This window comes from Cololabis saira, chromosome 8 (assembly GCF_033807715.1).
Source record: "Cololabis saira isolate AMF1-May2022 chromosome 8, fColSai1.1, whole genome shotgun sequence".
Classification (NCBI taxonomy): Eukaryota; Metazoa; Chordata; class Actinopteri; order Beloniformes; family Belonidae; genus Cololabis; species Cololabis saira.
The window spans coordinates 7,567,642-7,583,496 of NC_084594.1; the positions used below are offsets into that span (position 1 = coordinate 7,567,642).

The 15,855-nt window shown below is 38.4% G+C and overlaps 1 protein-coding gene across 3 annotated transcripts in view; it reads left to right on the forward strand.

Moving 5' to 3' along the window:
• LOC133448271 (rho guanine nucleotide exchange factor 3-like) overlaps window positions 1–13,102 on the forward strand; it is a 57,133-nt gene extending 44,031 nt beyond the window's left edge. For all 3 annotated transcript variants that reach the window (XM_061726647.1, XM_061726648.1, XM_061726646.1), the window contains 9 exons: window positions 1,276–1,383; window positions 1,481–1,750; window positions 2,454–2,516; window positions 2,605–2,701; window positions 4,036–4,112; window positions 4,199–4,456; window positions 6,374–6,544; window positions 8,584–8,773; window positions 9,634–13,102. In XM_061726647.1, the coding sequence (XP_061582631.1) occupies window positions 1,276–1,383; window positions 1,481–1,750; window positions 2,454–2,516; window positions 2,605–2,701; window positions 4,036–4,112; window positions 4,199–4,456; window positions 6,374–6,544; window positions 8,584–8,773; window positions 9,634–10,235 (1,836 nt within the window). In that variant the 3' untranslated portion in view covers window positions 10,236–13,102. The remainder of the gene's footprint in view (window positions 1–1,275; window positions 1,384–1,480; window positions 1,751–2,453; window positions 2,517–2,604; window positions 2,702–4,035; window positions 4,113–4,198; window positions 4,457–6,373; window positions 6,545–8,583; window positions 8,774–9,633) is intronic.
• Window positions 13,103–15,855: the final 2,753 nt, after the last annotated feature.

Below are 15,855 nucleotides of genomic sequence, written 5' to 3' on the forward strand. Positions count from 1 at the left end.
CAGTCAGGACCTCCCTAATGGGCCCCCTTATGTAACATTATCAATTAAAGGTGAATACTGAACCTACAGTTTTGTCATCAGTGTTATCCTCCCCTGGGTTAACTTGCTTTAAAAATCTTGATAATGATCCTGAGGAGAGATAAGAGAGAAACAAGTTATCAAGTCAGTTCAAAACGATTTCACATTTTAATTCGACATGTGTTAAGTTTAAATGTTTATATCAAATGTAGCTCCTGCCCAATTCAAATGTCCCTCTGGGGACAATGACGTTTATTTCATCATGAATTCATCATTATGCATAGCTTTTCATAAAAGGTGTAATTTATTATTATTATTATTATTATTATTATTATTATTATTATTATTATTATTATTAATAATAATAATAATAATAATAATAATAATAATAATAATAATAATAATAATAATAATAATAATAATAATTAAACATGTATATTATTATAAAAAATAATAATTATTATTATTTAATAATAATATAATAATAAAACTATTGTTGTTATTATGCTATTATTGTTATTTTTATTATTATATACTTATCTTTTATACACTTAATATACTTCTCGGATGGATGGATGGATGGATGGATGGATGGATGGATGGATAGATACTTTATTAAATTTAGGAGTATACATCCATCGTCATGCTATAATTTAAGTGGAACGACATCTTGGAGTCCTGTCAGAGGCTTTAACACATCTATGAGTTTTCATTTTTGGTGGTTATTCAACCTGGTTTTATATGCCACACAGCTGTGAATTTATCCTCTTATATGTTTTTGATGGTCTTTTATTCATTTTTGATGTTGCGTCCTTCTGCTCTTCTGTCTAAATTTCATCCTTTATCAAGTGGTGTACCTCAAGGATCCATATTAGGACCCCTTTACTTTCCTCCATATGTGAAACGGATGCTGATGACTTTCAGATTTGCTTACTTTTAAAAAAAGGTGACGAAGAGTTGGCGCTAAACTCCTCAGCAAACTTCCTCACTGATAAAGCTGCCATTTGGTGGTTGTGGTATTGTGAACATTGTATTCATGATATTATAGCCTTGTTTAGATATAAATGTTTAATGTTTAATTTTCCTGTGCATCTGAGGCGCAGGACTGAGCTCATCAGCACGATTATGAAATGTGACCTGTAGATAACAGCAGAGCTTCATCCTGCACGCCTGTGAACTCCAGGAGCTTTGAGAGATGAACTGATAAGAGCAATCCTGTTCTTGAATTATATTGAGAGCGATGTCTGCATCTTCCAGGAGCCCAGCACCAAACGCAGTAAACCTGTGTCCAGGGTGACGTCTCTGGCCAGCCTGCTGCCGCCCGTCAAGACCACGCCGCTGAAGAGGATCGGTCAGACGCTGCAGGTGAGCCATCAGTCCGCCGTCTCAACTTTCCATGTCTTACCTGCTCCAGTTTAAAACAAGGACAATATTCTGACCTGAGGAACGTGTTTTTTACCAGTCTCTGTCTCTGCAGCGCTCCATCAGTTTCCGTAATGAGAATCGGACGGAGAGACCTGTTCCTGCACCTCCTCTCTCCTCCGCAGCACCGAAGACGCGGGTTATCTCAGCAACGCTCTCTAACCCTTCCTCCTCCATGACAGCGTCCCGGGTTTCCTCGGCAACAGCCCCGGCATCCAAGCGCCGCGACAGCAAGCTGTGGAGCGAGACGTTCGACGTCCGACTGGGAGCCACGCAACCGCTGAGCCCGAAGGAGATCAAGCGACAAGAGGTGGGGCTCAAATACTGCTGGACGGAAGTAGTTTGCCTCTGATGTCTCTAGATCAGGGGTCAGCAAACCAAAATGTTGAAAGAGCCATATTGGACCAATATGCATGTTTCTATATTACCGGTAGTTAGAACTGGGGGAAGATTTTTTTTTCATTATGCACTTCGAGAAAAAAGTCGAAATGTCAAGAAAAAAGTCGAGAAAAAAGTTGAAATTTCGAGGAAATAGTCAAAATTTCGTGAGAAAAGTCGAAATGTTGAGAAAAAAGTCAAAATTTTGGAGAAAAAAGTCACAATGTTGAGATTAATGTTAAAGTACAATCTCGAAAAAAAGGCGAAATGCCAAATAAAAGTTGGAATGTCGACAAAAAAGTCAAAATTTCGAGAAAAAAGTCGAAATGTTGAGATTAAAAAGGAAAGGAAAAAGGAAGAAAAAAAGAGAAAAAAGGAAAAAAGAAGAAAATAAAGAGAAAAAATAAGAAAATAAAGAGAAAAAAAGAAGAAAATAAAGAGAAAAAAAGAAAAAACAAAGGAAAAAAATGAAAAAAAAAGAAGAAAAAAAGGAAAAAAAAAGGTCAAACATTTTTGAAAAAGCTCCAGGGAGCCATTAGGGCGGCGCTAAAGAGTGTGACTCTAGAGCCGCGGGTTGCCGACCCCTGCTCTAGACAACCCTCTGTGCAAAATCTCACACTTTTCTTCTTCTGCAGGCCATTTTTGAGTTGGTTCAGGGGGAGCAAGACTTGGTGGAGGATCTGCAGTTGGCAAAGAAGGTAAACAAAAATTGTTTTGTTTTTTTCCTTTTGAAGAAGTGAGATTGTTCAGGTTTTTCTCACACGAGTATTTGCCCGCGTGTCTCAGGCCTATCACGACCCGATGCTGAAGCTGAGCATCATGACTGAGCAGGAACTGACCCAGATCTTTGGTACTCTGGATTCCCTGATACCGCTGCATGAAGGTACGGCCCTGCGTCTGGTTTAGCTGCAGAACATGAAACAAAAAGTGATTCATGGTTTAGTTTACATGTGATGCAAGAGAAGTGGGAGGTTGGAATATTTCTACAAAGTTAGTGATAAAACAGTCGAAGGCCATCTTATATAAAATAATGACTGGTCATGATGTTACATCAGATACTAAAGATAACAAAAAGCATTCCTCTCTGAAGTAAAGTTGCTTTCGTCAACGAAAATTATGACTAAATATCGTCGACAACGAACCTTCATCACCTAAGGGAAACAAGACGAGACGCAAAGAAAATGCTGGTCATGTGACGATAATTAAATACACATATGCAATTTCGTAGAGGAATAAAAACCAGACTTAAATGTAAATTACAAAATAAAAACTCTGCTAAAATGTGTCTTCCTTTTCGTTGACCAAAACGAGAAGAAATGTTCTAACAAAGATCCTTAATATCCATTTTTTAGACGTGGAAAAGAAAACCTAATGTATCATCGAAAAAAAAAGATAAGGAGAAATGTGGCAAAATAAATATATTGTAAACTCAAATTAGAGTCTTTTGTATCAGGAATGAATGTATGCTTGAGTCTATAAGGTAACAATAATAAGATAACCTTGTTTGAATTGTAAAATGGGTTTGGCTAAATACAATCTTTGACTAAAAAGAGACTAAAATGGTCCTGGATAATTCTGACTATAATATAACAAGACTAAAATGCTCAAACTTTTAGTCGACTGAAACGTGACACGACTAAAAGGAGAATGAACGTGACTAAAACTAATAAAAACTAAAATGATAGTTTATTTTATTTATTTATTTAAAGGTTTAGATATCAGGGACAATGCACATTAATAATACATTCAAACAAATGTGAAATATGCCAGAATTAGCCAAAAAGGCTATTTTGCATCCGCTGTCCCTGGACTGGTGTAAAATAGTCAACCTAAAAGAAAATTTTTAATATACAATCAATAAAACATTTCCGAATAAGAAGGCTACATCAGAATAAAGATTAAAAGGTAAAAGACTAAGCTAAAATACGTACACACACAGGTTAACATAAGCTCAACAACAGACAATTGCTACAAACGAAAACAGAAACAACATGAAGCAGCAACAGTAACATCAACATTAATAACACAAGACACAATAACACACTAACAGGCCAAAAACAAACAAGACAAAATCACTAAACACAGAATAAAAAGCCTGACAAAGTTTGACCCAAAGACTAGACTAAAAAACTAACATTGAAACAGGCTGACAGAAACAACACTAGTCATAAACTAATTGCAAAAACAACTCTGAACCCCGACTTTCTCTCTCCTCAGATCTGCTCAGCCGCCTCCGAGATGCCAGAAAACCCGACGGGTCCACAGAACATGTAGGACACATTCTGACCGCCTGGGTGAGCGTCTAACCGTCTAACCGTCAGAGTCCCAACGTGAGGTGTTTTTAGAGGCCGCTCCAGTAACCCGGTGTCTCCCCCAACAGCTCCCCTGCCTCTCCTCCTACACGCCGTACTGCAGCAACCAGGTGAAGGCCAAGGCCCTGCTGGACCAGAAGAAGCAGGACCGGCGGGTCCAGGACTTCCTGCAGCGCTGCCTGCAGTCGCCCTTCAGCAGGAAGCTGGACCTCTGGAACTTCCTGGACATCCCCCGCAGCCGGCTGGTCAAGTACCCGCTGCTGCTCAGAGAAATCCTGAAGCACACGCCCGACGAGCACCCGGACCGGCTGCACCTGGACCAAGCGGTGAGTGACGTTAGAACAGGTGATGGTACCGGAGTAAGAGACGGATGATGGATTGAGGGGACCGGGCTCTGTGTGAATGTCTGCAGCTACGACAGCTGCATGAGTCCCAGTCAGCATTTCATTTTCATTTTCATTTTATTCTTTATTTCATTCAAAAAAAATAAAACAATTCAATGCAAATCCAAATGTTCATAAATTGTGAATGAAAAGGGAGCAGAAAGAAGAAGAATCTTATCTAATCTGCCCCTTTTTCCAAGAAATAAATTCACATATGACGCTAAAACACATAAAATTGGAAGGATGTAAAGCAAAACAGGTTTCCAGATGTTGAGAATAATTTAAAAAAAAAAAAATTACAAAAGAGAAGTAAAACAAACGCATATTATTATTGTGGGAGAATTTGGGGAGAATTTTTCTAAATATTATGTTGTTTTATTGGTTTAAATCGTTTTTGACATTCATATAATAAATAATTACATCATTCTTTTTAAAAATTAATATAATTAATATATATAATATAATAATAATCGGTCTTCCGTGGCAGTAGCGGCACCTTAAAAAAAAAAAAACCATGCACGACTATTTTACTTTACATTATGAAAGCACTCGTGGGCGAGAAAGCAAATGACAAATGACATAAATTACAAATTAAAAAAAAAAAAAACTAAGTAAATAAAATTACCGCCGTCTATGGGTATGTCAAACTTAACTAACATATTTCATTATATTTGCTTAACATACAGGCTTTAATTGTTCTTTTGAATGTAATGTTTGATTTGGATTCTTTGTTTTCTTTATTCAGATTGTTCCATAAACTGATTCCTTTCACAGAAACACAACGTTCCATCAATTTTGTCCTGAATCTTGTTTTTTTTTAAATCTCTGTTCCTTTTAAGTTATACTTGCTTTCTCTTTTTTCAAATCTTTTCTGAATCATAAAGCATGCGATGCAATGAAAGCAAACATCAGGGATGAATGACTGAAATCGAAACTGCTTTTTGGGCTAAAAAGAAGAAATCACTCAGATTCTCCCTCAGTTGTTGATGAGTTCAGCAGCTAGACGTCTTACGTCTGCCAGAATACAACTCAATCTTTATTTATAGAGCAGTTTAAAACAACCGAGGTCGACCAAAGTTCCGTACAGTTAAAAAACAGCTGAATAAAAGGCAGATATTACAAAAATAAAATAAATACATAAAATAAGATGAGTACATATACAATTAAATAAAAAATAAAGAGTAAAATAAGATTGAAATAAAATTTTGCCAGAATCCACTGAAACTAATCAAAAGCAGGGACAAAAAGTGTGTTTTTAAAGCTGATTTAAAAACCTCAAGTGATCGTGCAGATCGAACGTGCAAAAGACAAACTAGTTAAAAAGAACTACTTTGTTAAAATACACCTGGTTGGACTTTCATCAGCTTTTCTACACGGATGAAGTTTAGAGTTTAGTTGAAACGGAGCCAAAATGCAAACTCAATCTCATCTATCTATGTATCTAATGAGAAGTCAGGTTGATGAGAAGTGAAACTTTTAGTCTCAACTAACAAACCGAATCTTAAAAGCACCTCAGTTGTGTGGAAACCAGAATTTTAAAAAATCCTAAAGCTAAAAATGAGATTTAGATTGTGAATCCAGCCAATTGTGCCTTTTTCTTAAGGGTTAGAGAGGCATTGCCGTGTGTGACTGATACATTATTTTATTTTATTGTATTTTAAGATTTTTTTAGTATGCTTAAAATAAACTATTTTCTCCTCAAAAACTTCTTACTTTTTCCTTTTATATTTATATCTTATTGCAGTGTCTATAAACACATTTGTTCTTCACTTGAGATTCAAACTTGGGCAACATGTTTAATAGATGTGATGAATGTATTAGCGACTGACCTGTCCACTGCACCATGTTCCCTCTGCTCAGATGCTGATGGTTCAGAGTGTGGTGGCCGACATCAACAGGCAGACGGGAGAATCTGAGTGTCAGTACTACAAGGACCGTCTGCTGTACTCGGAGGACGGACAGAAGGACGAGCTCATCGATCGGTCCAGGACCCTCAGCTGCCACGGAGAGCTGAAGAACAACAGAGGGCTGGTGAGTGAAAGCTGAACATTTCTTTACCCCTTCATCGTTCCTTCATCTTCATCTATGTAAAATCTACTCTCCCAATTGCAATTTTGCATGTATTTAAGATCTTATGGAGGTTGTTGGAGGTTGGGTGTTTTTATTTGTATATGAAAGTGCCGAGTGAGTGAGATGAAGATGTCAGTTTCCCCGAGGGATCCTCCCAAAGGGATTCATAAAGTCGTCTGAATCCAGAGGTGTCAACTAACTAAGTACAAATACTTTGTTACCTTACTTAAGTAGAACTTTTGGTTATCTATACTTCACTGGAGTAATTATTTTTCAGACGACTTTTTACTTTTACTCCTTACATTTTCACGCAATTATCTGTACTTTTTACTCCTTACATTTTAAAAACAGCCTCGTTACTCTATTTCATTTCAGCCTTTAAAAAAAACTATCCAGTTAAATTTCTCCATCCGGATAGAGTGAATTTGGTTGTGGTTGTTTCAGATGTTCTTGTCCAGTTTTGTTCTTACATCCGTTCCCTCAGATTCCTGCAACTAAACTTGGATGTACATTCCAATAAAGGTTAGGATAAATGATAACAAGCCTCTGAAGTTTGACTTTTTGCACCATTACAATACTTATAGGCAACTAGTCATCATATCTGCTGCTCTCTGAAACACATGTTAATGCTCAATAGTACACATATATGGTTCTTTAATATATTTGCATTATACTAAGATACATTCATTTTCAATGGCTTTTGTCCTTAATGGCTTTTTTCCCCTTACATTACTTTTACTTTTATACTTTAAGTAGTTTTGAAACCAGTACTTTTATACTTTTACTTGAATAAAAAACTTGAGTTGATACTTCAACTTCTGCAGGAGTATTTTTAAACTCTAGTATCTATACTTCTACCTGAGTAATGAATGTGAATACTTTTGACACCTCTGTCTGAATCTGAATCTGAAGGTTGAACTGAGAACAAATGGCTCCTTCTGCTTGAAATGACAAGAAAATCTGATTAATCTGAAACTGGTTGCATATCAGCTAAAAAGTGGGTCAAGTCTTTTACACACTGGTTGAACTTGGTGCCGATGTCCTTCTTCATGGATCACCCCCCCACGGATCACGAAGGGTGCGTGTATCACCCCGTATCATGATGCAGATTATTTTTCATTGATCTGTCCAGATGAACCCAGAAATAAAAGTGAAATTATATTTTTTACCAAGATTCTTTTTATTGTTTTAAAAAAATAAAGAAATATCAATTAATGCAGTTACATACATTGAAGCATTTTATTACCTTGTGTAGAAAAAAAGGGATATAGAGTATTTCTTCAATATTATTTACTGCAAAGTGCCACTGTTCAAATGTCTCCAGATTCTTCCATCACACTTGACAAATCACTTCTTAATACATAGTAAATGAAAGGGTCCCAAATTTTATGAAAATTATGTTGTTGGTGTTTTATGGTGGAGGTAATTTTCTCTAAAGGCAGAGTTGTGGAAAGCTCAGACAACCACCTGCTTATACCTGGTCTTCTGGTGTTTTTCCATGAGAGACTTATTATTCTTTTTGCCATTAACACACTCAAGTCTGCAAATATCCGTTGATTCTTTTTAAGCTTCAAATTATCTGGATGTAAACTTAATATAAACAACTGTGGACTTAAGGGTACTTGAATCTGTAAAATATTTTGAATACATTCTTTCACTTCTTGCCAGAATTTTTGTATTTCTGTACATTGCCAAGTACAATGGAAAAAAAGTACCTTTTTCCTTCTCGCACTTAACACAAACATCAACTATAGCTCTGTTATAAGGGAAATGATATTTGAGTTAGTTATGGCGATTTGATGGAAATGGAAGTGATCATATGATGTCATATCACATCGATCATCAGCTCCTGAATCCATCCGGATCGTGTCAGCGTGATTTTGTGATATTGGCTGAATAACATCACTGTAGGGACAGTGTTTACAGATATATGTGAAATACTGGTTTCACAAACTGAAAGAAAGCTAACCCCCCGCTGCTTCTCTTTGTCGTCCCCGCAGAAGCTCCACGTGTTTCTGTTCCAGGACGTGCTGGTCCTCACCAGGTCCGTCTCGCTGAACAACCAGCCGGTCAGCTTCCAGCTCTGCCGCCAGCCAGTCCCCATCCGTCAGCTGGACCTGGAGGACGTCTCGGACGGAGAGATGAGGGTGGGCGGCTCCATCAGAGGAGCCTTCGGAAACAACGAGCGGAGTCAGTATTTCATGAAAGAAACACAATTTTAATCCTTGGAGATAGGGCTGGGCGATATATCGAGATTTTAATATATATCGATATATTTTCAAACGCGATATGGTACGAGACAATATCGTTTATATAGATTATTAAAAAAAAAGAAAAAAAAATTATGATTTTGATATAGCTTATTTTGTGACAAATTGACTTGAATGTTTTATTTGAGATTTGCACAAATGTTTTGTTATTTGCACAACTGTCAACCTCAGTGGAAAAGTCTGCCTGTTACTGTCTACATTGTATTAATTGCACAGTGTATTTTAATTTAATTGTTATGCAGGAAAGGGATATTTGTTTTATTGTATTCAATAAGCATTTTTATTCTATATATGCAGGCAGTTTATTTATATTTAATTTGTTTTATACATTTTGATATTGTGCAGACCTCTGTTAATAAAGGAACCTGTGTGACATTTGGCACGAGGCTTTGTATTAAAAATGTTTTTTAAGGGTTTGCCTCAGAAAAAAATGAAGCTAACAGAGATGCTATGCTATAATGCTTTGGGGGAAACCCTAATTATGGCACAGAAAAAATATCGATATATATCCAGTATCGCCATCCAGCTAGAAAATAGAGATATGACTTTTGGTCCATATCGCCCAGCCGTACTTGGAGAGGAATATGTAGCTTTAACTGCTTAATTTTCAGTTTTTTGATATATTTGCATCTAAAAATCTCTGGAAAAGCTGGAGATGAAGTTTGTCGTCCGCTACAGATAAATACGTCCATATTGTTTTAGCCATAGTGACTGTATATTGTACTGTATTGATCCACAACAGTATTTTGTCTCCTAATGTCTCACTTTGTCCTCCTACAGCCAAGAACTTCTTCCGGGTGTCGTACCGCACCGGAGGACAGCTGCAGACGCACTACTTTCAGGCCAGCGACGCCTTTAACAAGCAGCAGTGGCTCAACTGCATCAGACAAGCCAAAGACGCGGCGGCGCTGACGGAAACCCGGCCGCCGCAGACGGTGGAGCATCCGGAGCCGGGACTGAGCGACGATAACGAGAGGCTTGGGAATGAGAGGGGGATGGCGGGGGATATGGAGACGGGTCTGAGCGGAGGAGAAGATCTCTGCCTGGATAAGGAGGACGAAGTGGCTGGAGAGATAATCCCGGGTATCCGGGGGGAGACGTGTCTCGGTGAGGAGTTGGACCGCGGAGCAGACACCGACGGCGAGGCCGAGACCGGCCAGGTGATGGAGTCCAGGTGGGGAGTCTGCGGGCGGATGGGAGCAGATACAGACGCCACCGTAAACTGGAAAATGAATGATACTTACGTTCCTGCCTCCCTCTTCTCCTCACTCCCTCCTGGAGGAGAGAAGGACAGGATGACGGAGGAGAAGCAGGAAGAGCTGCTCATGGACACTGATGCAAGTGGCTCGCTGCAGAGCAAGCAGGTGACCGACCGGTGCTGATATATGAGAAAGAAACGGGACTGAAGGATCAACCCATGAACTTACAGACCGAGAGAAACAAAAATGAACCCTCAGACTTGTTGAAGTGAATTTTCCGACAGATTCAAGTGTGTAAAGGTAAATAACAACCTCCGGGAGTAGTCACATGACCAACCAGCAGCTACGTTAGCAGGTTTTTGTGATTAACAGCAAAATGACACTCAAACACATAAAATTGGAAGGATGTAAAGCAAAACAGGTTTCCAGATGTTGAGAATAATTTAAAAAAAAAAAATACAAAAGAGAAGTAAAACAAGCAATTATTATTATTGTGGGAGAATTTGGGGAGAATTTTCCTGAATATTATGTTGTTTTATTGGTTTAAGTCGTTTTTTACATTCATATAATAAATAATTACATAAGTCTTTTTAAAAATTAATATAATTAATATATATAGAGAGAAAATAATCGGTCTTCCGTGGCAGTAGTGGCACCTTAAAAAAAAAACAACCATGCACGACTATTTTACTTTACATTATGAAAGCACTCGTGGGCGAGAAAGCACCAAAAACCGGTGTGGAAGAAGAAAGTCACATAAAAGAAAAGACTGGATTCTGCAGGACATAAAATTAGAGTTAATGTTGGCAAAGGTTGCAGGTTTATTTATTACCTGTGGTGCAGGTGGACTGACGACACGTCACCTGGATATAATATAAGGAAAATAGTCCAACCATGGCTTAACGATATCTAAAATACTATCTACCTAAATTGTACGCTAAGATGGGAGATTGTGTTAACCCCTGGTGCCCGTGGTACTGCAGGTTCATGCATTATGGAGGCATCATTTCAGAAGTGTGGTTTTTGATGGAAGTCAGAAGAAACATCTTGGGTTTGCTCTCAAAGTAAATCTAGTTCTTGCAGATTTTGCAGGAATAGCCTACTCCGGCTTTAATGGGTGTTAAGACCCATTTACCGGTTCATAATCTCATCCTGGGCATTCAGGTTAACATGTTTTATTGTTAAAACATTGCATGTATTTTGTTCTCATGCTGTGGCAACCTGAGTTTAAGCTCCCGTTTCTATAGGAGTCCCTGAATAAAGGCTCTGCTGTCTTTGGTCGGCTGATTGGTTTAAAAAATAAATCATAAAGTCCAAGTTTCAAGACAGCTGCTCAGTCTTTGTTGGTGGCGTTTGTACAAATGTCTTTTTTTTTATTTAACCTTTATTTAACCAGGAAAAAAAACCCATTGAGATTAAAAATCTCTTTTGCAAGGGTGTCCTGGCCAAGAAGCAGCACAAGATTTCAGATATTAAAATTTACAGAGGTGTGATGTAAAATATTAAAATCAAATAAAATCAAATGAAACAAAAATTGGAAAACATTTAAAACAGTTACAAATCAGAGATGCTGTTTCAAGTCCACTCATTCTGAACTTAAAATCACTCAGTGGAGTAAGTTCTGTTATTTTTAGATCCTTTTGAAGTTTGTTCAAAAGGATCTAAAAGATTATGAAATTTTTCAAGCCTTTACCATTAGATAAAGGAGAAATAAGTCCAAAGCTTGGTTGGCCGTACACTCATTTTGGTCAGGAGGTTTTTTCTTCTATTTTTGCAGATTTTTTTAACTGCAAAGAAAAAAGAAAAAGCCACATTAAACATTGAAAATAGTGGAAATGCCCCACTGAACCTTGTGTGATGTAATTAACCCCCTCTTTTTTTAATCTTATTTGCAAACACAACAAAAAGATAACTTCTCATTCCCATGCTGCTGAAATATCCAGCCTTGGAGCAGATATGAGGAAAAACGAAAAGGCAGTGGCTGCTGCTCAACTTTAGTTGTTTTACTATTTATATGAACCATCTTGGATTTTAATGAACTTCAGACCGCAGGGTGAACATGTTAAATCAATGCATCTGTTATCCTATACAAGTACGTACACTTAGAAACAGCCTCCTTTAACTTAACTAAACCGTCGACCTGTCGTAGCTGTAATGTAGGCCTGGGTTGGTCATGTGACTGAAATAACTGTTGTGTCCAGATAACTGGCGACCATGGTAACGACTGTGTTGTACAACAGCACAGAAATCACATTACGTGTTGGACGTGTTCGCCTCCTGAACCTGAATCAAAGGTTTGTAGTTTGTACAAAGAAGGTCCTCATGTGGTTTGATAAGAGAGCTGATAACGCGGCCCTCCCGCCGCGGCCCACTTTCAGTATATGGCAATAAAACCGTTCTCCATAATTAAAAACAGAGCTGCCAAATATGAAAAGTACAATATGTGCCCTCTTTTGTGACTAATCTCACAAGAGGTCTGTGAACTAATGTCGGCAGCACAAAGCCTCTGCAGATTCCCAGTGTCTTATCTAATTTCCTTTTTCTTGAGTCTGATACGTCTTTTACTTTGTTTTGTGTCTCTTTTCTTTTTTTAAATGTCTGTAAACACTGGAGAAAATTACTTTTTAAAACACTAAAGGTGCAATGACACAAATATTCTGTGGATTTTCGGTCTTGATAATCTGTCAAAACAAAAGTCTGTTGTTGTATATGTACTGTATATATGTAAAGACTGTACAAGGAGTGTGTGTTTTTGTGAATTCTGGAAAAAAGCCAAATATGATTGTTTGTTTGTTTGTTATACATGTGCTTACTCATTACATATGCAATAGGATTTTAATGTCAAGACAATCTGTTCTGAGATTGCCATGAATGAGGAGGATAATGAACGATTCATTTGGATATTTTTATATCACAAAGTTTAACTTCTGCACTCCTGAAAACAACTGCTGTGCTGTGTAAAAAATAAACAGGTGATATTTAGTTGAAGTATTAAGCCACGTTTGGATTGTCACAGAACCAAAGAATCAATAAATTTCTAATAAAATGAAGTCTGTCACTGAATGGATTTTTACTGGTGGATAATACATGTGTGAAAACGAGATGAATGGTTGTTTTAACCTATTAAAACAGGTTGCTGGTGCAGATTATCATCCTGGGTCATAGTAATCCTACAAGAGCTTGAAAAGAAGGTAACCGGTTTTCTTTTGTTGGTGTTTGTGAAATGTTGGAGAAATTTGTTTCTGCACTCCAACTATGCAGAGGCAAGAATGAGACAAGACAGAGAGAGGTTAGATTCAACAATCTTATTACTTGTACAAGGAGTAGTCAGGCAGCTTAACATAAGTGTCAGCTTCCTCCTGGCTACTGAAGTTAATACAAACGCATATATATTTACATACTCCATAGTTACAAATCAATAATATTGTAAGCATTCAGTTTTCTCCAAGGTTTATCTGATTCAATCATGACCACCACTGTGACGGTAAATCGCAGTCCCGTAGCCACATTCAATAGGGCAAACCCTCCTCCAGTTTAACTCCATAGGTCAAAAGTTGCTTCCAACACTCACAGTATTTTTCCACTTGTAATGCTGTGAGTATAATGATAGTTACAAGCATTATAAAACATAGATAATTTACATACATTACTGGTACATCGACCGCATAACTGCGGACGCTGCACCGATCTGTCTGTCAATCTCCCGCTCCATTGTTCCCTCACTCGTGAACAAGACCCTGAGATACTAGAACTCCTCCACCTGAGGCAGGACTTCTCCACCCACCCGGAGAAGGCACGCCACCCTTTCCCGATGGAGAACCATGGCCTCGGCCTCAAACCGCCCCAGCACATGCTGAAGGTCCCGGTCTGATGAAGCCAACAGGACAACGTCATCTGCAAAAAGCAGAGCTGAAATTCTGAGGTTGCCAAACTGGATCCCCTCCGGCCCCTGGCTGCGCCTAGAAATCCTGTCCATAAAAATTATGAAAAGGACCGGTGACAAAGGGCAGCCCTGCCGGAGTCCAACATGCACCGGGAACAAGTCTGACCTACTGCCGGCAATGCGAACCAAACTCCTGCTCCGATCATACAGAGACCGGACAGCCCTTAGTAGAGGGCCCCGGACTCCATAATCACGGACCCCCCACAGAACGGCACGAGAGACACGGTTAAAGGCCTTCTCCAGATCCACAAAACACATGTAGACTGGTTGGGCAAATTCCCATGAAGCCTCAAGCACCCTGCAGAGGGTATAGAGCTGTTCCAGTGTTCCACGGCCGGGACAAGAAGGACGGGTACTCCGCACTGCTGTTCGGCCCGTAGGCACAAACAACGGTGAGAGACCTTTTCCCGACCCGAGGGCGCAGGGAAACTCCAACAAATTGCGACTGAGCTGGGGGGCTATAAACAAGCCCACACCTCTCGCTCGGTCGCCGTATATATATATATATATATATATATATATATATATATATATTTATATATGTGTGTGTATGTGTATGTGTATGTGTATGTGTGTGTGTGTGTGTATATTCCATCCAACTATAATCTCAACTCAATTTAAACTTTATAGATATATGTTTATTTATATATGTTCTGTATTTTTCCAGACTATAAGTTACACTCTTTTTCATAATTTATCTGTTTCTGCGAGTAATGATCAGGTGCAATTTATATTTAATTTCACATGATCTTAAATGTTGATCCACACTGACCGACATGAGCAAGGAGTAAACCAGACCTTCGGCTGCCAGAGGGCGCTCTAGTCTGTGTACAAATACCGGTGGGTGCTGCTGCTGCTGTACCACCGAAAATTCATTTAAACGTTGATTTAAAGACAACTGAGAAAAGGGCTGACCACAAATGCCCCCAAAAAGAAAAGCCTACTCTGCAGATTACAAACTGCAGATAGTGAAATATGCAGCCGACAACGGCAATCGGGCCGCAGAGAGAAAGTTGGGAGTGAGTGAGAAACTTGTGAGGGACTGGAGGAAATGTGTGATTCATATATTATATATATATATATACATATATACGTTTTTTTTTTCCTACTGATGCACTTTTTGACTGATGCGATTTATAGTCCGACAAATACAAAAATTACACTGTGAACACAGAAAAGAGATCATTTTGATCTTTGTAAGAGCTGAGAAAGTTTACCTTTCACTTTTTTTCAATTGTATATATGTTAATAAGAGTTGTCATTTGTCTATATACTGTACAGTGAGCAAAAATAACTGAGTCAAATTCCCTGAAACACATAGCTAATGTCTCCAGGACTGCCTTCTATCATCTTAGAAATATATCTAAAGTAAGATGCTTTCTGTCACAATCAGACTCTGAAAAGTTGGTTCATGCTTTTATCTCCAGTAGATTTGATTATTGCAATGCACTTTTTGCAGGACTAACAAAGCAAGTGTTACATAAACTCCAGTTTATTCAAAATGCTGCAGCCAAATTCTAACAAAAAACAGGAGGTATGAACACATCACTCCTGTTTTATCCTCTCTTCACTGGCTCCCTGTTAAACAAAGAGTAGATTTTAAAGTACTTCTTATTGTCTTTAAATCTATGAATGGCATAGCTCCCTCCTACATGGTTGACATGCTCACTGAATACATGCCGGACAGATCCCTTAGATCAGTGGTTCCCAACCTTTTTTCCTTGGACCCCCCCCCTACTTGTGTCTAAGACCAGCCAGGCCCCCCGACCCACACGTACTAGCACCAAAATAGTCTTTATTTGAAAAAATGAACATTAATTATGTTTTTTTGATACATTTCTCTTTGGTTTACTCTGTACA